Here is a 23,313-nt window from a genome sequence, read left to right as displayed (position 1 = left end):
TCTCAGCTTGGTCCAGAACCCAGCACTCTCCCAGAGTTGGGGGCAGGGAGGTCTCTCACCCACCACAAGACAAAGAGAGATTGGAGGTGTCTGGAGCTAACCGGGGCCAACCTGGAGCCTCCTTCTAGCCTGGGAAGTTACTTATTTTTTCTTCCAAAAAATAACGCCCTGCAGCCTGAATGCAACGTTAGGCTTCCCAATGCTCACAAAACATGGTGGCCAAATTGGGACTGTGTATGTGTGGGGGAGAGGTTAATGACAGATTTGCTAACCCTTACACACTTTAACCTTCACATGTCAGGCACAATGCAGAAAATAATAAATTGTTTATATTGAATGTTAGCTTTTAGAAGACTTAATGAAGAATGCTTCTTGGAGGCACCAAACAGGATGGAAGTTTCGCTACACCTTTTATTATTTCAAATATAGATCAATGAATTACATCAAAACTACAGGCAACAATTAGTATAAATAATACTTTAATCAGTGGCAGCAGAACATTGGTCAATTCTATTAAAAAAGCATCCTGTGTGAACAGACACCATGGGCTGACAGACAATGTCTCTCCCAACAAAAGGCTGCAATGGACAAAGTGAGATGGAGTCTGAGGAGCAATGTCCTCGGTAAACACTTCACTCCTCCCCAGTCACGACCCCAACACAGCTTAAAAAAAAAAAAAAAACAACACCAAAACAAACACTTCTGGCTCATATTTGGGGGAACAAACTGGAAACAAATGAAAGCAAATGGGCACTGAGCCTTTCCACATCTAGGTTTCTCCAGAGTATGTTCCCAGATGGAAACTCATTTCCTTCCCTGCCCTAGGTGGTTTTGAGAAGGGAGGGGGGGGGTGCTGCTGCTTCTCCCCTGCCCCACTCCTGTGGGCCCAAATGGACGCTGGGGTCCGATTGGGACCACAGGGTTGAGGACTGCCCCCTGGGCCATCCAAGCTCCATTAACATTTCAAAAGACAATCCCTGGAAACTGAGGAGAACTGAGACTTATAAACAAAGAAGTTGTTTCTCTGATTAAGTTACTTTTCAAAGTAGTGAAGCTATGTTTGAGAAGAAGGTGGGTTTTCTTCATCAAAACATGCCTCTTGGCTTTCCTCTGGGACATGGGTGAAGTCAGTGAAGCAGTTTTGGCATTTGGTCTGAAGCTGGGTAGATAACCTGAACTTCTGGAATGGGGAAATCTATATAATAATCTTTATAATACATATGTAGTTGGGTGTCGTGAAAATATATACTTTTCCCTCCTCCCAAGGAGAAGGTTCAATATATTCACAGATTTGGGCTTTAGGAAAGAATCTTAGCAACTTTCCAACTTGCCTCTAACGATAGCGGCTCTTTTCAAATGCTACATCCAAAGACTGCTCTCCCCCATTAGAGGGGGAAAAAAAGAAGAGAAGGGTAGTTAGAGTCCAAAAGGTTAAGGGTTTAGAGGTCAGTCCTCCCGGCTGAAATACAGCTAATCGAATAGAAAATTTGTCCTCTGGATGAACCTGATTCTGTAATTTAGCCGAACTTCAGTAAAATACCTTTTCAGCTTCTCAACGTGAGGGCGTCAGAAAAAAAGACGTCTTGACTATGTATGAACTCTTTGCTTTTGTCATAGAAACAATGATGCGAATAATGCAGGAATATCCATCTTTAATATCCCGACGTGGCGATATTCAAGTATTGCCATGTGCAAGTCTGAGAGCCAGGCTCACCCCAAGGAGGAACAAAGAGCTGTCCCCAGGGTCTAATACAAAAGACCAAGGCTTGGAAGATACTTTAGAGAAGTGGAATTTCAGCCTAGGGACTCCAGTGAATACCTGCTCTCAGCTCTCAGGAGACACCAAAGAACATGAGTGCAGAAAAAGTCTTTTTTTTTCTCCCTCCACTTAAATATATTTAAAAAATTATCTCTGAACTTTATAAAGCATTCTGAAGCACTGAAAAAAAAATAGCTCCAATTCTTAATCTCTCTTTCAAGCTCATCCTTTTTCCCTCCCCTCTTTTGTCACTTTTTGGTAGCTACAACCAGGGGTTTCTTTTTGGAGCCCACAGCTTTGGGGTTAAACTTCGAAAGTCTGTTTCATTTGAGTATATGAACTCTGGCCATTCCCTTTGACTCTTCCCCCCCCCACCCCTTAGCCTTAAGGGTCAGCATTTTAGAAAAATGAGCCTTGAATCCTCAGGCAAGGCATAAGAAAAATGACTAAAGACATCACTCCTCTGTTGTTGAGAGTGATTGTTATGAAACCACTATTCTTAAGGCAAGGAGGAGGGCCTAAAACTTTTATACTTTTACAATCTCTGCTTCTAATCATGGTTGAGAAAAACTTCTTACACTTGTTTAAAAAATAAAAAAAACTTCAGGAAAAAAAACCCTAAGACCAACTGTTGTGGGCTTCTAGATTCAATTAGTGTTCTCTTTCTTTTTTACAGCAAGATTTCCCCACCTTCCCACTTTCTCCCCACCACACACCCCCTCTCCCATAGAGGCCGTACACCAATTCCTATAAAAATACTGCTACATGGGTTATTTGGAATCCAGCATTTGGAATCCAGTTGGAATAGAAAATTCAGTCACTATCTAATGACCCAGAACATAGAGGTGTTGTTTTCTTTCCCCAGAAGGAAAATGTTGGACCATTTGTTTCTTTCTCTTTTCCCTTTCCTTTAATCACCCAGAACTAGTTGTAAGCACAGTGCTGAAAAAAGCACATGTGGAAATATATTTTCAAGAACTCAACTTTGAGTGGACCCTTTGCTTCCCTCTAAAAAGGGTTAAGGGCCCCCTACCACATTTCCGGGGAGTGGGGAGGGTGGAGTTCAAAATGCCGGTTAGAGCCAGAAGTTAGTCCACACATCTCTGATTCTTCTCCCTGAAACTCAGCCCCTTTCACCTTCTTAAGATTTTTGGCATTAAGATGTCAGTTATTTCTGTCCCCCATCCCCCAACAAATAAATATTAAGCAAATATATCTAAACATAAAATAACCCAACCCATTTCCACTTCCTTCTTAGACTCATTTCTTTGGGCATGGGGCCACCGGGAGCAAATATTTTTTCACACCGGAAATTATACAGATAACCCAGAAAGTTCAGAAATCCTGGCCCAGCTTTCCTGTTTCCACTGAAAGCACCTAGCACAGGGATGGCCAACCTGCTGCCTCAACTCCCCCACTTTATTAAGCCACCAAGATCCCTGGAGGGGTGGGTGGGGGAGGATGTTCAAAATTCACACTGGGATAAAGCATCCAACCTTCATTTGCAAATTCAAAATCCAACAGCAGAGATTTTCATAAGTTTAATGACTCGCCAAGGTTTATGTTCTCAGTAGCTCCTGCCATATGATAATATACTTAGAGAGAGAATCCCGCCCCCCTCCCACCCCCATACCCGCTTCAGGGAGGGGGCTGCCCTCGGGCAGATGCTAACCTAGGTCCTAGGGCGGCCTGCGTATCCCAGGTCCACCCCACAGTACCTTAGAGCCCAGGGAGGTGACAGCAAGCCTGGCCTGCCCCCGCAGCTTCGGCTCAGCCGGGAGCGCAGGGAGGAATGGGCCCAGGGTCCCCACTTCTACAAGGTCGTCAGGTCCGTGTGGTGGTCCTTGGCCATCTGCTGCAAATGCTGGCCTGGGGCAGCTGAGGAGGAGCAGGAGGAGGGAGGAAGAGGAGGACGAGGACGAGGACCTGCCTTTGGTGTTGGGCAGCTTGTGGTCTTTTTTCCACTTCATCCTCCGGTTCTGGAACCAGATCTTGATCTGGCGCTCAGAGAGACACAGGGTGTGAGCAATTTCATCCGACGGCGCCGGGTCAGATACCTGTTAAAATGAAATTCTTTTTCCAGTTCTAGGACTTGCTGCCGGGTGTAGGCCGTCCGAGACCGGCTTGGGCTCCCCGCCAGTGTAGTTGGGGTTCACTGCGAGACAAAACAGACAGCACGGTCAGGTCAGCGCCCGGCTCCTCTTAGGGCCCTCGCCACTGCCCGCTCACTTCCTGCGTGCCCGAGGCCCGCGCCCTCCCATCGCACTCCCCAGCCCTCTCCCTTCCTCCCTCCCGCCCTCTCGTCCTCTGTACCCCGCACCCGCTCACTCCCACCCACCCACTCCCCCAGGCTCCGGGCGGGGATCCCCTTAACTGCTCCCATCTCCCTGGCCCACCGAGAGCTCCGGAATTCCCTAGCATTTTGGAAAAACCCCCTCTCCTCCTCTACCAGGTTCCGTCCGCTCTGAAATGGAGTCCTCCCCCACCCCACCCCCATCTCCACCCCCTTTTTCGCCCACAGCCAAGCAGCCAGCCACATGGTCCCGCCTGCTCCCTCATCTAAAAAATTATGGGAGAGAGTAATTGCGGCGCCCATTGAACCCCACAAGCCCCCACCCACATCGCACCCCCTCTCGGGGGCCCAGGCCTCCAGGCTGGGTGGGGACTGATAGGTCGCTGGACCATGCCTTACCCGAATTCACGTGCACCTTCTTCATCCCTGGGTAGACCACCGCGGGCTGCTTGAGTGCCGTCCCGGGGGGCGCTGCTTGGGGCCGCCCGGCTGGCTGCAGGCCCTGGCCTGGGCAGAGGCGCGGGCGGCGGCGCCGGGGCGGCGTGGGCACGGCTCTCCTGGGGCGCCGTATGGCCACCGGGGCCGCCGGGTTCTTGCCCGTGACCCCGCGTGGGTAGCGCCGAGCCGGGCCCGGCCCGCCGCCTCCGAAGGTCTGCTCACCGAAGTCCGGGCCGTGGGTAGAGGCCCCGGGGGCTGGAAGTCTGCACCCTGCACGCCTCCGCTGTAGTAGTCGGCGCCCTGGCTCGCCTAGGTAGCTGCCCTGCAAATATTCCTCGCACGGAGGGAACTTGGGGTCCACATACTTGGAGTTCACCATATACGAACTCATGGCCATTAATTTCAGAAGGTAGAAAATACTAATTTTTCTCGTGTTGTCTTTTTTTCTCCTTCCATAGGGCCCTCCTACTTGCTGTCAACTGAATAAAGTTGGCGGCCATGTGACCAAGCCAGCCAATAGCGAGGAAGCGAGTTTATCACCGGGTTGGTGAGCATCTCATAATTTTCACAAATTTAACTAAATAACATACGTGTAATCAAGTGGCTCGCCATGGCACATTTGAGGGCCCCCGCCAGATGTTAGTGTAGTTCTCCAATTCCCTGTACCCTCATTCCTGGCAGGTAATCCCAGCTTTTGTCTGCCACTGACTTTGTTAACCTCCAGTGTCCTCTCCACTCACCCCCGCTGAAATACAGCCCCCAAAATGGGTACAGTTCAAGGGGGAGTGAAACCCCAACTCTGTCAGGCTGCAGAATGACAAAAGGCCGGTGGGTGAGGCAGCCTCTGAGTTGGGCAGAGTACCCCAGGCAGGCAGGGCTCCCGCCCGCGGGAACGGGGACTCTGCCATACAAAGGCCGAGTCCCGGCTTTGTCTTCCTCAGGGTCACCCAAAAGTTACAACAGTCTGGCGGGCCCGAATCAAATCAGGCGATGAGTAACTGCCAAGCTTGCTGTGAGTGCCCAGGATGGAGTGCTTTTAGCCAAAGTCGGTCTTACAGGTATGGCAAGACCGCCCTCCACCCAGCTCATACAGCTGAGGGGTGGGCCTGGAAGGTGATGATGGTACCCCCACCTCACCCAGATAGGCTCCAAAGGACCCTGCACTCCCTTTTCCCACGTGGCAGTCAACGACCTGTGAGCCTCCTCACTGGGCACCCTCTGACCTCACTTCATGCTCCTTGAGGGCAGAGTTGGGGCTGGGGCTACCTGGCTTTCCACCTTGCTCCCCAGTTCCCCAAAAGCTAGCCCTTTGGCCCTGCATTCTGCAACCAATTAAGGGTTTACACGGGAACCTCTGTTTAAACGTGAGGGGCTTCGGGGAAAAGGCTCCCCCCCCCCCCCCCGTGTCACCAGGCTCAGTCCATCTTCCTGGAGTCTAAGGTAATAAAACAGAAAGGAAACTGACCCGCACCCGGCTGCCTCTGGCCTCAGCTTCCGACTATGGCTATTTCGGAGAAACATGAAGTTTTTGCATCGACCATATATTCCCCTAGAATCGAATCTGTGACTATGTGGATACCACACAAATTCGGTTCTACAGGGTATATATAGACAACGTTACTACCTCCGGGTTTCACCTAGAGTGGGTACCCAGACCGCTGGCCAGCCCCGGCCTCTTCCTCGGAGCCATCACCGGCCCGACGCAGCCACTCGCACTTTCAGAGAGGGTTCAGGTAGCTTGAAGAGCTCGGTGACAATTTGCAGCAACGAGTTCCCATCCTTGCACCAGGGCCGGAGTTACCGAGCAGCCAAGGAGACAGGACACTCTTCTTAAGAAAGAAAGAAAAGAAGAAAAAATAATCCATCCCAGAAATGGGGGCTTTATTACCCTCCTCTCTAGATCCACCCCCTCCCCCTTATCAAGTGGTATTTTCCAGAAAGGAGCAAATGCCCTTAGTGGCAGGAGAAAAGATGCAAGAGGAGAATATCCTCTGCCCATTCTTCTTCCCAGTGCAGGGGCAAGCCAGGTTGGCTGACAAAGCTAGTTCCCCAAGAGGTCTTGCATTTACCTTCCTGGGCCCTGTGCCGGCTGGCCTCTCCGTCCTGAGCTGCAGACCCTGCGGCAGGCACTGCTTGCAGGCACCAAGCTGCCCTGGGCTGGGGTCGGCGTGCTAATGGTGAAGGGCAGGGCGAGGGGTCATTCGAAATCATTTACAAACATATCACAAAGTTTCATTATTTTTGCTTTGCCGACAGCAGCACACAAGAGTACAAAAGTTCATGAGTTGCACCCGCCCGCCCCAGTGCCTCAGCGCTGTCTAGGGCTCACCCCTCGGTTTAGGGCACCAAGAACACAGACTCACTTCAGGGCCGGGATGGATTTCAGGGGCAGAAGGATGCCCCAGGCTCAGTCCGGCTTTTGGATCTGTGAGCATAGGCCAGAGGTGCTAGAAAAAATTTTTTGATTGTTTTAATTTCCTCCTTGTGATTCAAAAATTAGTTTCAGCCTCAGCCTTCATCTGGTGGGGTAGAGCAGAGAAACGCCTTTCTGCCTCTCAGCCTGGCAAAATTGGCTGCCTGCTTCTACTCTGCACTTTGCATGCTCCCCACCCCACCCCCCCATCCTTTGGTTCCAGTGCTGTGGCTATTTTGTAGGGATTTCCTGGGTGCCAATTCTAACCAGAGTCTGAGGCTGCCCCAAGCCAAATTTCCTTGTTGAAGGGGGTGGTTCCCCCCAACTTCCCCTAATGCCGAGTGCTCCCACATACCCACCTGCCTGGGGACACTGGGCCTAGGCTTTATCCAGACAAACTGGGGGAGCCTGCTGGGCCGGGTGGGGACCCGGGTGAGGGTACACATTTTCATATTTGTTAGACGCTGTGACCTGCATTTCACCTTATTGCTCCACTTGTTCAGACAGGTCAAAGCCAACGAGTTATTGATGAACAAAAGCGTTAAATATTCACCTCCCGCTCAACTGCCCATACAAATGCTTTTGATCTCTCGGGCTTTTTGTGCTGCGTTCAGCTACAGGGTGCCGAATGGGTTTGCAAGCGAAGAGCCCTGGCAGAGATAAGCACCCAGAGCAGGGGCAGCAGCAGGAAGGGGGCAAAACCAGGGTGTCCTGGGGACACCAGATTTTCCAGCCTGGAGCCAGAGTCGGTTTCACTTAAGCCAGCCTGATTAATAGAGAGGAATTATGAACTGGGCGGTATCTCCACTCCTGGGAGTGAACACAGCCCCCAGGAAGTCAACTAGGCTGCCCATCCTGGAAGGCAAAGAAACCTGGCCCCGAGCCAAGCACCAGTTTCTTCCACCTGAAGAGAGGGTGTCTCACCAGAGAGGATGGGTGCCTGGCTCCTACCGCCTTCCTTCATTCCATCTCCCATTAAAATAAAGTCATCTCCATTTTGCAGTAAGGGAAGGGTCACTATCTTTTCCTCGGTTCTCCTGCCACTACCATCCACTTAATGGTAGTCTTCCTGGAGACCCCACAGGCCTCCTCAGAAATGTACCTGTCTCCGCGGCACATGCAACTCAGAAAGATCAAAGTTCTGAGCCCAGGACCCCAAGAATCTCTGCCCCCACCGCAACTCTACCACCGCTACCACCACCAAAACCACGTTTGCTTGCGACACTAGCGGCTCTGGAGCGAAAATTCTCGAATTGCAGTTACAGAGAAACAGAAGTGAACCAGAAGCTTCGTATCTCTCCCTCCTTGCTCAGCCCGTGTCCCCAGCCCACAGCCCAAACGTCTGGAGCTGTGGCCGGGGGAGGGGCGCGAGGAGGGATTCCCACTTACAGCTCAGAATTCGCAGCCCTTCCTTCCCGGAAGCGGGCCAACTGCACACACCCGGAGCCGTAGAGGGTTACGTTTTCTTTCTTTCCTTCGTCTTTTTATTAAAACAAAAGAAGACAAGAGAAGACTGCGCCAGGCTGGAACGGGTTAAGCTAGGCTGGGGTGGGGGGCGGAAGAGAATCGCATTGCTTTGGTGTTTAGCAGGTTGGTTCAAGCAGAAAGCGATGCTCGCCGCAACTTGTTAATGGAGCGGGCTGCTAATTAGCTGCAAGCTCCTAACAGAAGCATAGGCTGCTGCGGAGCTGCACCTGTGCGAGCTGGGGAGGCCCGGGGAGGCCCAGAAGGTCCAGAGAGGCCCAAGGAGACAAGGGTGAGAGCCTGCGGTGTGCTCTCTTGGATAGGTGACTGTGAACTAGGCCCCAGAAAATCCATCTAGGAGCTCAATCAACTTAGAGCCCTCCAACCCCGGAGAGAGCTTCCCTTGCACCGCCAGGCCAGGGCAGTCAGGGCCCTTCTTCACCGCCTACTCTTCTGGCGCGGCCCTTCTGCCGACACCTCCCCAGTTATCAATACCGCCTCTTCGCATTTCGGAAGAAACGGGAAGGTACTTACAGCCGCAGCCTCTCATGGTCCCGAACCTGTTGCAATGAAAACGGGGGTCACTTAAATTCCACAGGATAATGAAGCAGACGTACAGGATACACAGAAAAATGACAAGGCCCAGACACCCCACCAATACCCAGACCTCCCTGCTTCGGGTGCCGCCCCCAGGAACTGCGCCAAGTTCTCCGCGGAGCCGAGCGGGAGACCGCAGTCCTCAAGGGCAGACCCGGGGAGTAGCAGAGTATGGTCCCCAACACCTCCCCCACTCCATGCACCCTTGGGCAAAACCTTACTGGTTGCTTGGCCAGACTCGGGCTGCCTGTAACAGGGTTTCCCCAGTGGGAAAACGGGAAGCGAGGAGAAAATGGGCCTTTGTGTTTTTCCTTCTGCACAATCAGCCGGGTGGGCGCAAGTCCACTGGGGAGGGGGCAGCCGCTGCATCTGTCCCCTGCCCCAGCGCCCTGTCTGCCTCGCGCTGGGAGCAATTCAACCCCTTTTGCCAGTTTCAGATTAGTTTCAAATTCCTCAGCCCCAACTAGCGCCCCCCAAACCTGTCTTCTCCTTCCCAAAGAAGGACCAGGCATGACTGGGACTTGCCTTCCCACTCCTGCTCCAATTCAAAACAAAGAGCAATTTCCAAGGGAAATGAGGATTCAAATGATAACGAAGGAGGAGGAAAATCGATGGGTTTGAAGGTAAATGGCAATGCTTTAGATTGTTATGCAGCTCTATGGACCGGGCAGTATTTTGTCAGTATTGCTTCTGGAGAGCCCACAAAGCAAAGCGGTGATCCTCACAGGGGCTGGTGTCCAGCTTTAAGTTTTCATCCCTTCTATGATGGCAGTCTTCCCTGTGAAATCTCAGAGGCAAAGCCATCTCCATCCTTATCCTTTCTCTCTCTCTCCCTCCCCCCCGCCACTCTCTCCACCTAGACTACCACAGTTTCATTCCCGTCTGAAGCAGATGCTCCATTATGAGGAAGAGAGAGACAGTAAGTCCCTTTTGTGAGGTAGGAGCCCTCAGTTCCTAACTTTCTATGTCCCGAAGGGAGGGGAAGAGCCCAGGAGTCCCATTCTATTTGTTAATTTAGGTTTAGGCTAAAATGAACATTAATTTCGATGGGACTTCTCCTCACCCCAGGCAGAAAAGACAAGGCAGAGAAATCCCCCACCCCTGGAGTTGTCCTGGAAAAAGTAGTAAGTGACTTACTGTTTTTTTCTCCCAGTGGGCAGGGGAACTGGGAGTCGAACTGTCTCCTTCTGAGCCTGGCGCTAGCTGGAGCCTCTCACTTCCCTATCGCTGCTCCAAGAACCAAGCATCTGCACTTGTATGCTCTTAACCTAATTTATGGTGGGAATTATATTTTGGCTTGTCAACTCTCAAGCCATAAAACAAAGTTTATTGGAATCACGTGCTCGTAAATAGCCACTCAGGTCTCATCTCTGCACAACCATAAATAACCTTCGGCTTTAAACTTTTATTCACTAAATAAAGGTTCACTGAAACTGTTCTCTCACACTTAAATAGTTCCAAATATTCAGGATGCAAGGGGGGTCATATTCATATCAATACCCTGGGCTTTTCAAATAGCATCTTTTCAGAGAAGTCTCTTTAAGTTGGGAGATAGGGCTATTTCGAAAAGACTGGTTGGTGGGCATGTCTTATGATTCTTTGGCTGCATTCACTGTGAGTACCATCAGCTCCTTTATTTCAATCATTTTCTAGCTCTAGATGTGGTAAATAAAGAGGAAAATCAAAGGTTACCTCTTACTTGTTTATACCAGAAGTTATTTGAGATTTTGTTCAAACTTCAACAGAAAAAGGGTGGTGAGGGAGAGGCTGGGTGGGCTTGTGGGGGGCAGTTGGAGTTAACACTTGGATCTGTATTGTTGTGGATGGACTCAGTGAGAAAGGTGAAGGTAGCCACATGCCTAGAGGTTTCTATAATTTGCTTAGATCTGAAAGGGGAGCCTTTGCAAGTGACCAAACTGCTTAAAACAGCAAGACTTGGGGTTTGGTAAAGTGAGAAACTGGAGAATAGCCCCATCGGAATCTTTGGCAACTGAAACTCTAAAGAAGGTTATAAAACAATAAAACAGCCCTGGTGTGAAGGGGACAGGGTGTGAGGAAGCAAATGAGGCTCTCAAGGAACCCAAGCCCAGGAAGTCAGATGTCCCTACTCCCACAGGGCTGGAGTCCCTGAGCCCAAACCTGAGCACAAAGCTACACCCCTACGCCGCCGCCACTCCCACTGGAGGGAGAGCCTAAGAGAGGAGGAGGGAGAGCACTTTCCTGCTGAGAAAGCCCAGAAAAGGAGCTTGGGCCTGAGCGCTGCTCTCCAGGAGGATGTGACATTCTGTGCTGGGCAAGGTGGGGGTGGGAAAGATGCCCCCAGCTCCTACCAAGGGGGGTAAATAAAACGAGAAGTGACCCCAGCACCCTTCCATAGCCCGCCAGAGTTTCCACCAAACAGTGTGAAAATACGTGTGTTTTTGACTATTCTGGTTAAAAAAGCATAGGTGTTATGTGTAGGTTTGTAAAGCCCACACACATATGATTTCTAAGTCAACTTCAGTTGCAAAAGCTCTCATCAACAAGTCCAACCAAGCCCCTGAAAGAAACCCCTCTCTACAAAGATCTCTTTGCATCCTAATTTCTACCCATTCGCTGTGTATTTCTAAACCCATTTCCTGGTTTGACTTTTCATCAGCTAGAAAGCAGGAGCTGTTAGCTCCGACCTACCTACCGTAGGACATTTTTTCTCCCCCCCCCTCCCCCATTAGCCACTCAGGACCACCTTTTTCTTTTACAGTTGGTAGCATCTGTCTTTAAAGTATGAGCAAAGATCGACCCTTTAAAAACTGATTTCTGATTCTGTTAGGACTAGGTGAGCAGTTTCAAAATAAGTCCCAGTTAATCCACTGTAAAAAAATAATTAGAATTTGAGAGGTTGAAAAAAGCTTTATTTCTCCTTAGGTTAATAAAACAGAATTAATCAAAGGATATATGACTTTCCAGGCAATTGTGATGAGCTTTTCATGGGGGGTGGGATATAAGGCGGAGACCAGGCTGAGGAGGTGGTTGAAACAATGCCCGGCACCTAATCCGGGCTCAGTAGATATTTTCTGAATGAATGGTAATGAAGGATGGTGACTGGGCTTGCAGTCTTTACTGCGGCTTACACAGGAAGATTAATAAAATGACACAGACTACTCTGTATATTTAGATAATAACAGGAAAGTAACTAGCTATGCATACAGAAAAGGAGGAAAGGAAGACATTAAGGCAGACATCTTCAATTACTTTCTAATCTTAGAGCAGCCAGGAACATGATTAAGGAGACAGTGTCCACCTTCCTACAGTCTTTGCTTCCCCAGGGCCCCCAGTGTCCCGGGCGTCTGTGAATGAATGAGAGAGTGGGGATAGGGAAGAACAAACTTGATCTAATAAAAAGACTGAGTATCAGGGTTAACAACATACTAACTTGGGCCAGTTTGCTGGAGTTTTCTCAAGGAGTTTCAATGGTGGTGTTGGTGCTGGTAATGGAAGAAGAAGTGGGGAAGGAGAGGTTGAAGCCTTCTTTACAACTTGTAAGGAATTAGTTTTGGGGGAAAGTGGGACTCTGGGCACTACCCCTCCCCATTTGGCTAGAAAGAGCCAGTCCTGGGAATTCCTGCCCAGAGAGCTCCCATGAGGTAGGGTCCCGTGTAGGACTCCACCAACCTAGAAGCCAGAGCAGCTTTTCCAGGAAGGAGGAGAAAGTGAAGGCGCACCAGCAGGTATCAGCTATAGTCCAAATGTAATGAGGCCTACCCTCTGCCCACCCTAACAGTCCTTGCTATGTGGCTCCAGGAAAGAATATTCTGACATTGACTTTTAAGAGGCCTCTTGCCCAGAGGTATTGTTGAGCACTCCTCTTTTTTCTTTATGTTTATTTTTGAGCGAGCGAGAGAGAGAGAGAGAGAGAGAGCGCGCGCGCGCGCGCGCATGAGTGGGGGAGGGGCAGAGATAGAGGGGTACAGAGGATCTGAAGCGGACTCTGCGCTGTCAGAACAGAGCCCAATGTGGGGCTTGAACTCATGAACCTTGAGATCATGACCTAAGCCAAAGTCAGATGCTGAACTGACTGAGCCACCTAGGTGTCCTGTCTCCTCTTAAGCTAAGTGTCTGCATAACCAGGATAGGTAGGGATGGGACTTTGAATGAAATCCCTGGATGGGGGGCAGTTGGAAGAAGGAGACTACACAGGCCTGGCACTTAGGAACACAGGATGGGGGTAGAGCCAGAGAAGGGCTGAGCAGGAAGTCCCGAGCAGGGGAGAAATATGATCCCATATTCCTGGCCCTGTATTCTATCACTGGAAGAGGAACACTTCTCCCACTACCCTCACCCCTGCCCCCTACAATGGAGTCTTCTCATTGGAGGTCTGGCTTGGTGTTCTCTGGGAAGAAAAGGTGACCCCCAGAAGAAAACTCCAATAGTGAGAGATGGGATCCAAAAGAATGGGCCCTGAGATCTCTGATGATGGAGCCGGGGGCGACGAAGCCCCCAGTGGTCCCAAGAAAGGGAGGGTCTGGGGTGGTCACCTTAGTACTTTGAGAAACAAGAGTGGAGGTTAGATGGCACAGGGGTTGGGTGTGGCTGGGAATGCAGCACTGCCCTATGCCATGGGCCAAACCTCATCTGATGTGGTTGATAGCTAAAGAGACCATGTGTGTTTTGAGAGAAAATCTGACCCAGATGAACTCCTGGTTAAGCCAAGAGAAGCAGTTTGGCCAATGGCTTCAGAAGCCCTGTTAGGAAAAATCTGTAAGTATAAGTCATGGAAGCCAGGACTAAGGGGGTGGAACCTGGTTACAAGGGGTGTGTGCGTGTACATGGGTTGTAGCATGAAGTAGCACTTACATAGCTCTTCTTAAAAGATATAAGGAATCTCAAAAAATTGCAAGAGCTGATGGAAATCTGGGGGGATAAGGCCACTCCAAGATCTACCTTGGCATCACTGTGGCCCAAGTTGGGAGCTGTGGCTCAGCCATGGCTCTGAGGCCAAGATCTTGAAACATAAGCCGATTAAGAGGGAATGGAACACTTCTGACATCCCAGATGTCAGAGACTAGAAAGAAGAGACTTGCTCTGGTGGGTGTCAGTGATAGGTGGCGGTGGAGAAGGTGACTCTAGGAGCTGCATAGTGGGAGGCCTGCAGCCTTCTGTAGAAGCCCGAGATGTGCCTGTGTGGGTGCAAGGCCTCTTCAACCTGACATCTGCCCACTGAGGAGCTAGGGGCACTTTCCTTCTGAATGTGGCCCTGAAGTCTACCCATAGGCAGATGCCAGATACTGAGACCCAAGGGGGCAGGGCCTACAAGGCCCACCACAGCAATAGGAAGAGTTCCAGATCTATGTTCTCCTGGGTGAGCCAGCCTAGGCCTGTCTTCTCCTCTGTAGAATTCAAGAATTGGGTGAATGAACCAGGTCTCTTTCAGCTCTAAAAGTCTAGGCCTGATTGTTGAGCAGGAAAAGGATACTGATGATAAATAACACATACTGAATGTTTGTTATGTGTCAAAATACTGTTTTTAAGTACTTAACCAGTGAGTTAATGTATGCAAGGTGGTGAGAATAGTGCATGGTACATAGCATTGCTGTATAAGTAAAAATCTTCATAACAACGACCCTTGAAGGTACTCTTATTCCTGCTTTTCAAATGAGGGAACAGGCCTTACTTGCCTAAGGTTACATAGTAGGTTAGTAGTAAAGAATTGAACCTAAGCAGTCCGGACTGAGAACATTTTTGTTCTCTTTAAAATCTTTAGTTAGTAAGAAGTCAGTGTTCCCCTTCCCTAAATGGGAGCAATTAATCAGCCTATGGGGTAGTGACATTTAAAAACTTGATTAGGGAGGGACCCCCAGGAACTATGGGGGTGCTGAGCAGTAAAGGGAACTTGGTGCCTGGACACCAAAGAACCATAGAAGAATCAGGAGCGACTCTTGACCAGCGGTTCACAAATGTAAGCATGCTTCTTAATTGCCTTGGGAGAGAGTGTTTACAAAATGCAGGTCCCAGATATTCTGATTTAATGTCTGGCCTGAGACCCAGAAACCTAAATTATTAACAATTTGAATGCAGGCCTTCATTAAGAATCGTTGGCCTAAAGTAGGGAAAAGAGGGAAGAAAAAGACTGCATTGCCATGGAGGATCAGTGGGGTTGGATCAGAGCCCGATGTTGAAGGTGGGTGTCACAGTGGTGCCAGAAACACCCCGTGGAGCCCACCAAAGTCCTGAAATGGGCGCAGTGGTGAAAAAAGGGTGTGGAAGAGAGTAGAGATGACAATCTGCAGTGTCCTCAACCTGCAAAGTCAATGAGATTCTCCCTCTGAGAGCCTCAAGGAAGGCCAGAGGGAATCCCGGAACCCAAGCCCGGTCGTAGGAAAGCCAAATCTAGGCCCTTCCGACCGCGTCGGGATGGGGGGCGCTGAACGCAGTGCTTTTCAAGGCTGTCCGTTCTGGGTATCAGGGATCACAGTAAGGAAAAGTGGCAAGAACAGCAGCCCAGCCTCAGGGGACTGGTTAAACGCGGCTTGTCCAACCGCGGGACCCTGGTTTCCTGCTCTTAGCCCAGTGCGCAGAAATCGCGCCACCTCCGGGAAGGCGGAGGAAGTGAGGTGGCCTGCCACCACTACCTTCAGGCTCCGCGGCCTCAGTTCTGCCTCGGCTGCCCCTCCAGGGAAGCGGCCCTCTGGGGGTGGGTGCCGTACCTCCGACCCTCCTCCGAGGCCGAAAGCACCCTGCGATTAGAAGAGGAGGGAGGGGAGTCACATGTCTTTCCCTACCCCCGCCCGCGCCCGGGGCATCTCCGGCGCCGCTGCAGCGGGCGAGACGCTTGTCCTACAGCGCCTCCTCCTGGACAAGGCGCCGACAGTCGAGCAGGGGGACTGAGCCTGCCCGGGAAACCGCGTTCTGAGGCTTCTTCGCGCGGGTGGAGGTCTTCCGCACCAAAGGCTCTGAGCTGGTCCCTCAGTGTCCCCTGGGGCGACCAGAAGTCGAAAGGATCCAGAGAATGCCTCCCATGCCACCCCCAACCTCGTCCCAGCTTGTGGCCCAGGAGAGTGCATCCCTTATTAATTAGGCGAGTCCAGGCGGAAAATCCCTCCAGTTTGTCGTTTACTTATTTATTTGGCCGCTCTATGCTGAGCCACTGGCCCCCTCAGAGCCCTCAAACGTGCTGCTCTAGGGTAACAAAATCCGGGAATGGTCCGCCTGAAGGACTGGCCCGAAGTCTGGCGGTTTGAGTAGACGCCAGGAGGAAAGGCCTTTTCCCAAGCAGAGGCACCAAGCTGGAAAAAAATCTATACACTTCCCCGAGGATCACACATATAAATCTTCTTTTAAGTGTTAAAAGTGTGTGTGTGTGTGTGTGTGTGTGTGTGTGTGTGTGTGTGTGTGTGTGTTTCTTTTAACACCTTGAAAGATTTGGCTTCCCTTTGGCCACTAGTTCCTATTTGCAGGCTGTTTCTAAAGTACAGACTTAAATTGGGATGGGGTGGTGAGTCAAGATGCTTGAAAATAACGTAATCAACGACAATGTGGTTGGCTATATTTAGAATGAAGGCAGGAATAAAGGCAAGATGAGTAGCGAATTCTGAGGGAGGGAGGAGTGGCGAGATCAGGTTATATCTTCCTGCTCTGAGTCCGCTCAACCCCTCCCCCCATCTGCGCCTTATGGTTGGATCCCCGGGCTGGGCTATTTCACTGCACATGCGCCACACGCCAAACGAGCGTGCGTGGCAGGCGCTTAGAGCCCTGAACGGTAAGCGCAGCGTGCGCAGCGCTTTGCGGTGTGTGCCACCGCGCACTCCTTGCGTGCTTACCTGCAGAGCAGCTTGGACACCCCGTCTGAGAGAGGCAGAAAACGTACTTTTTCTTTCTTCCTTCCTTTTTTTTTTTTCTTCAGCAAAACCTGTATTAAAACCCCCAACGGTCCTTTCTGATTTGCAAGCTCTGTTCCGCCAAACCAACAAAATCGCCATGTTGTCAACGAACACTCTCAAGGTTGTCATTTGGATTAGCAATTTCACATCTACTGCACGGCTTCTCTTGAGTCGTTAATCAAGGCGGGGGGGGGGAATCACCCCCTATGGTCAGAAAGCACAACTTATCCCTCATTCTGCACAGCCATCAAGTCTAAGGGACCATTTCCTAGAAAGAGGGTATCTGTTCACACCAATTCCGGAAAAAGTGGCCCCAAATTGGACTTACATCGGAATTCCGAGTTCTTGGTGGCTTCTCCCTAGCTTCCGGTGCCCTCGCGTGCCCTGCCCCGCGGCCGCACTGCGGCAAGGCCGTAAATACCTCTAACAGCTGCCTGCCTGCCCAGAGTGAAATACTGTCTTTGTTCCGATTTTCCCCTGCTTCTCTAGTTCAGAAAGAATTCTGGCTAAATATACTTGTTTGGAGGAGCATCTGATAAGAAAATACGTTTGGTTTTTAGCCCTGGTGCTTGGCCACATTTATAAGAGCGAGCTTCGTTCTTTTCGCTGGTCCCCGTGAAGAGTGCAAGCCCAGCTCACAGCCTGACCGGTAAACACCAAGGCCCGGACATGCCACCGGCTGCCTGAACTATAAACGGATGGAGGTTCCCACTGAATACGCTGGGAGTTACACTTCCCGGCTTGTGAGCTCTTACAATCCAAGTGTTTCTTATTTAATTTTTAAAAATTGGGTTTAATTTTTTGGGTTATCCGGAACAATGGGGGCATTTCCGGCAGTAGCAAAAGCGTTAACTGGTCTCCTTCTGGCCCGAGTTCAAATGTGATTTGCAGATTATTTACTCCCTTAAATGCAACCGACCACTTAGTTCCAATAAACTCTTAATGCTACCACAGGAGTTACAAAGAACCCTTCAGTCCTCCATATCTGCCCATGACCTCACCCTCTGCTTCTTAAAAGGACCTGCAGCCCGCCTAAGTTCTTAGTCACTTGGGCGCACTCAGCCACCGAACCCAGGGAAAAGTGAACACTAGGGCTTGGCCATCACAGCCACAACTCCTCCCCACCCCCACACTTGTCCCAGCCCACCTAGGGGGCTCCTTAGGCCAGGGGACAGGCCTACGTGCCTGACCAGGGGCCTGCTTTTCAATAGGCAATGCTTTTTACCAATATGAAACAATGATCTCAACAGCCATTGTACCGTAGTGGCGAAATAGCTACAAAATGCAGACATTCCAAATAAAAAATATCATTCAGTTTCTTATTTGTGAGATCATAGTGATCCACCACAATCCCTCAGACATCAACTGGCCACAAATAGTGGCCCTCCATTTTGAAACCAGCGTGATTCCATCGTGAATTGCTAAAAATACCTTTCTACAAAGATGTCATTTATTGTTTAGAAATACATTTATGGTCAAAACGATTACAAAGGAATATCTGGACTACTAGGACTCGCCGCTGGGTGCTTTGGGGAAGATATTCAGCGGTGCGCAGGTCCATCCCATGCGCAATGCGGCAGATTGTCCACAGGTTTTAATATTTCGCAAGGTGTTCAAGAGGGAAGAGTCAAGAGGATTTTGAGAACTGCATCCTTAAGTACTGTTCAAAATGGGTGGGATAAAAGCATTCTTTTTTTCTGCAAAGGATTTTCTTTTGATGCATAGATAATGTTTCAGTTCAGTAATTTTGAAGTAGAGGGTAAAATGTTGCTATACAACGTTTATTTGTAGGCAAACACCACGACAGTGCATTTAGAAAGCAAAACATCTACTCTTTTCCTCTTCTGGCAAATAAGAAAGACACGCGATATTTGAACTTAGACATGGTTTGCATTTCTTAAATATCTATTGCTTTTTACCCAAGACCTGCACCAGCTTTTCTGATACTATTACCTCCCAAAACATGTATACATTTTGCGACATAAAATAATCCAATTTCACCTAACAGATTATTAGATATGGGGGGAAACGTTCTCGTTACAAAAATTCTCTAAAAACTAGAGAAACGGTTTAAAATATTTAAAATTCCATCTCATACATAAAGCTCAATAAAGCCTAGAAATCAGCCAGCATCACTCACCAAAGCCTAGATTAACAAACCAAACACATCTTGGGTATACAGAATCCACCCCACCCCCACCCCAAGCCCCAACCCTCAAAAAACACCTGTTAGCCTCCCAGATACCTTTGACCACAGACAAGCCGCAAAACACTGCTCTATACTATAGAATGCCTTCAAGTGATCCACAGCAAAGCTAAGCCGTCCAGGAACCATCTACCCATTCTTCCCAGGGTGGGGATTGAGGAGCTCTCCATCCAGGCAGTGGGGTCCTATCTGCTGCTCTCCACCTCTCGGAAGCTCGAGAGGAAATGGGGCTTCCCTTCGACTTCTGAGCTCAGCTGGACCCCATCCGGGGCCCCAGGGGATGCCTGCTCAGAGATGGAGTGAAGAGGAAGCCGGGGGCGCAGTCACCCCAAGGTCCCGGAGAAGTATAGGGAGTCGGGGCAGGCTCACTGGGCTGCCCAAGGGGTGGGCGCCTGGAGCTCCTCGGTGGCAGTGCAGGGGCGCGGGGAGGGGCGACTCTTACCCGGAGGCTGCCGAGCAGGAGGCGGCGGTCGGCCAGGGCGGCTGCAGTAATCCATTGGGCGCTGCCGGGCTACGCGCACTCGGGGCGGCAGGGATCCGCTCGTGTTGGGGAAGGAGTCGCGTCGGAACCGTGCGGCTGCAGTCACCCGGAGCAGGCCGGCCGCTCCCGGCGAGCGTTGTCGGCGCCGGCGGGGGCCTCCGAGCCCAGGGCTATTTCCGGGCTCTCCCGCCCGCCGGGCTCCCCACCGGCTCCGGAGGCGGCAGCGGCGCGGCCCGAGCGAAGCGGCGGTGGGGCCACGTTGGGCGCCGGGCGGGAGCGGAGGCCGCCGCGGACCCCGCAATCCCGCAGCCGGCGACTGGATCCCACCTCTGCAGAGACAAAGGTTAGAAAAAGAGGGGGTGAGGCTCCAGGAAGGCAGAATGCGGGGGGAAATTCGCCTGGGAAATCAGGAAAAAGGCCGTGAAGGCGAGCGGCGCCTGCACATGACCAGCCGCAGCCAATGACGACCGCAAATAGGTCATAAAAAGGTCTATTACCAAGTTGTAAATTTTCTTCAAACAAAAAGGAATTTGCTGCAATTCCTTGCGGATTTTGCACATACAGCTCGCAAGCGCCATGTTTTTTCCTCTCTTTCTCTCCCCGCTCTCTTCTGTTCTCTCTCTTCCTCCTCCTTTTCCTTCCTTCCTCCTCTCCTCTTTCTTCCTCTCTGCTCCCCTCTGTTGTCTCTGCGTCTCTTGCCTCCATGGGTCCTGACTCTCACCTCTTCTAGGAAGTATTTCTTTTGCTCTTTTTTGATTTGGCTCGAAACCTCTGCTGAATAGGGCGTTGTGTTAGAGGGGAAATGAATGCGGTGTACTGCCCAGGCGCTCGGGGAGTTGATCCTGGCAGTCACCCCCCTCTGACTCTCCTTGCGCGGGTCACTTGGCTTCTCCTCCCCTCCCCTCGCAGAAAGGCCCGCTCCGGAGCGGCAGCCAAGCACTTTCGGTTTTTGCCCCTCTCATCTATCTGCAGGCAAGCCAGCCCCCCCAGCGATCTTGCGCAGAAAACCTGGGCTCTGCAGGCCAAGAAAGCCCGCCGTCTCCTTTTCCCTCTCCAACATAAATTGGGGTCCCTCCCATTTCTTTGGGTTTCTGGGGGTAGGAGAGGTACCAACCAGCTCAAATCCTGGTGATGGTTTTAGGTTACTTGTCAGGTTCTCCAAGATAACAGTCTGAACTCCCAATGCTTGGCAATTGATCTTGGCAGAAATATCCTCCTGGACAGTACCGGGTTAAAGGAGAAGCAGTCTTTCTGGATCCCCTATGAAACCCCTTGCTGTGTCTCCCCTAAGTGCACTTCTTATTTCTATGCAATTTAATTTCCCCCTCTTGCCTTGTCCCCAAAATGTTTGACCATTGGAAAGCCTGCGCAATGCAACACTGAAGAGGAGAGGGGTTCCATTTGTTCGGGAAAAGAGCTGATCCCCATTTCAACCTTGGGGGAAAAAAATAGTCTTTTTTCTTCAAAGGCAGGAATCACATTCCTTTTGCACTTCTGATAGGAGCTGCTGCAGAGAACACCAGCTGAAAGTAAATGTCCTTGAGGTCCCCAGCATTCTCCTCATCATTAATGCATTCATAGGCATGGCCATCCAGGCTTCAGAACCTGTGTGAAAGAGGTAACCCATCCCTCTAAGCTTTCAAGGACACTGTCTTTGAACTTCTAGTAATGCATTTATAAATATTTTCATTGGATGTGTATGTGTAGGTTCTCTGCTATTAACATCCTCACACCCAGTAAGTACCTCAGTGGACGTAGACCTAAGCAGGAAATACATAGCACCCTCTGGAGCAGGCCATTTGTATCCCTTGAAAAGGTTCCGATGACCTTGGATGTTTTTTATTAAAGGAATTCTGTTGCCATCTGTCAGCAAAAGTCATATTCCTTCTAGAAACAGTGTGCTCTAGTTTTGCTGGAGGGAACCACAGCAGTAGCCAAAGTCCATTAAAATGTCCTCTGTATTCCCCTGTCTACCCCCAGATGCCGGAACATTCAGCAAACACCAGGGAAGCAGAGGACACAAGCTTGGATGTGAAATAGCAACACCTTCTGCACTGAAGAATAATAAAACAATGTTTTTAATTACAAAAGAAAATGTGTAAGAAAAGTGTAAAAATACGTGGGGCAAGTTTTGGGGGCCCTTTCTAAGCTAGAACACTTTATACTGGTCTGTACATGTGGAACTGAACAGAGATTGTTCACTTCTAAAATATTCTAAGAAATAATCTCAATTGTCAGTTTCCTCCTGCCCGAATAAAAGCGGAGCTTTGTTACCCTCCTTTTCAGCTTGGGGAAGGAGGGATGGGAAAAAGACATTGCATTGTTGAATAGGCAGCCATATTTGTACTTTTTCTCCTGTGCAGAGGTAAGCGGGGTGTGCTGGGCTTTGTGGAACCTCACAAAATGGCAGTCCCTGAACTGACTTTTCTCTAGAAACCATTGAGACCCACACCCTCTTTTGTGTGTTCCTGGTTCTCAAAAACAGAGACCTAATCATTTCGAAGGCTTGGTTCTTTCATTCAGTGTTAACATTGGAGGGTCCTTTTCTCTGAACGGTTTACAGACCTCTCTAAGCAGACTCTAAGCAATCCAGGGCTGAAAAGCATCGTCTGGGTTTGCAAAGGATTCTCTGAAGGTTTATGCAAATTTCTGCAGCAAAAATGTTTGCTCGCTTTTTGCCGCACCCCTCGGATGTTTACAGATTTGAGCCAATTAGAAGGGTATCTTCTGTGCTCGGCTGCATGAAATACCATGATGGGGGGGATTTCTAGCCACTGTAAGAAAGACAGTGGGGTGTGTGTGTGGGGGAGAGAGAGAGAGGAAGACAGAGAGAGACAGATGTGTAATTCCTCAAAACTCTTTATTTGGAAGCAGATCTATGATTTTCCCAGCTACAAAAAGAAACATATATACCTACATTTATGACCAATACTTTCTGCAATATGTAATCCATGTTTATGTACAAATACACCAAATATATACCCCCAGAATACCAAATTTGTGTATGTACAAATACTCTCTAATGCACCAATTACTGCAACAGAGTTTTTTTCTGTACAAGAGCTACCATTTTACTGTGGATTTGGGGCCAATGGGACAAGAAGGTACAACACTTCCAGAGCAACACAGAATACGGAGGAAATGAGGACATTACTACTTCCCCTTCATTCCTTCATTTCCACATCCATTCACGTACCAGGTCTCCTACCTGAGTCTTGCCCCAAATCAGTGACTCTAAAACTGGTATTTGGGGAATATTCTTGAGCAGGAGACGGCGAATTTTGCTAACAGAGGAAGTCCCCTAAATGGAGGGCACCGGAGTTTAGCCAGCGAGAAGCTCTAGCCACTTGCCACCACCACGGCCGCTGCTACCACCACCCCCACCACCGCCACCCCCCCCCACCCCCACCCCCACAGGCTGTTCTCTAGCCACGCTTTCAGGCGCTTGGCACCCTTGCTCTGTAGAAGCCAACAGCAGAGTCTCAGGCGGCACACAGCAGAACGTTTCCAAATCCAGCATGGACATTTGCAGCTGTCTCCTCTTGTGCAAATGTTTCTTAAGCCGCAGGCCGCCCGTGGACTTAAAATTGTCCTTTTCTGGCTCAGGTCAGCGAATGCCACAGCTACGGCCTCTTCCTGGATGGAAAGCTAGGTGGTGCCTCACTTCTGGCCCCACCCATGCCGACATTTCCCCGGTCCTTGAAGTGGCAGGCAAATAGCCCCCCAATGCCTGAGGGGCTGATTCAGGCCCAAAACAGATTTCGGGTTTTTTTTTTTTCACCTGTGCAATAAAAACCACTTTGGAA

The 23,313-nt window shown here is 50.1% G+C and overlaps 1 protein-coding gene and 1 long non-coding RNA gene across 3 annotated transcripts; one reads left to right on the top strand and one right to left on the bottom strand.

The window, feature by feature from the left end:
• Positions 1-3,287: 3,287 nt before the first annotated feature.
• Positions 3,288-6,339, bottom strand: HOXD4 (homeobox D4). Its single transcript, XM_032594443.1, is given in 9 exon segments — positions 3,288-3,662; positions 3,664-3,794; positions 3,797-3,881; positions 3,883-3,914; positions 4,452-4,563; positions 4,565-4,683; positions 4,686-4,722; positions 4,725-4,793; positions 4,795-6,339. Coding segments are annotated over 9 exon segments (768 nt in total). The 5' UTR covers positions 4,888-6,339; the 3' UTR covers positions 3,288-3,572.
• Positions 6,340-19,014: 12,675 nt separating this feature from the next.
• LOC115520852 lies at positions 19,015-22,891 on the top strand. Of its 2 annotated transcripts, none has more exons than XR_003970876.1 (3): positions 19,015-19,359; positions 21,009-21,125; positions 21,488-22,891. It is a non-coding gene; the product is annotated as an uncharacterized LOC115520852 (long non-coding RNA). The 2 variants fall into 2 exon arrangements; XR_003970875.1 differs by lacking the exon at positions 19,015-19,359 and adding an exon at positions 19,784-19,850.
• The last annotated feature ends 422 nt before the right edge of the window (positions 22,892-23,313 follow it).

This window comes from Lynx canadensis, chromosome C1 (assembly GCF_007474595.2).
Source record: "Lynx canadensis isolate LIC74 chromosome C1, mLynCan4.pri.v2, whole genome shotgun sequence".
Taxonomy (NCBI): Eukaryota; Metazoa; Chordata; class Mammalia; order Carnivora; family Felidae; genus Lynx; species Lynx canadensis.
The sequence above is the reverse complement of the archived record's forward strand: the minus strand, read 5'-3'. Positions and strand labels throughout refer to the sequence as shown.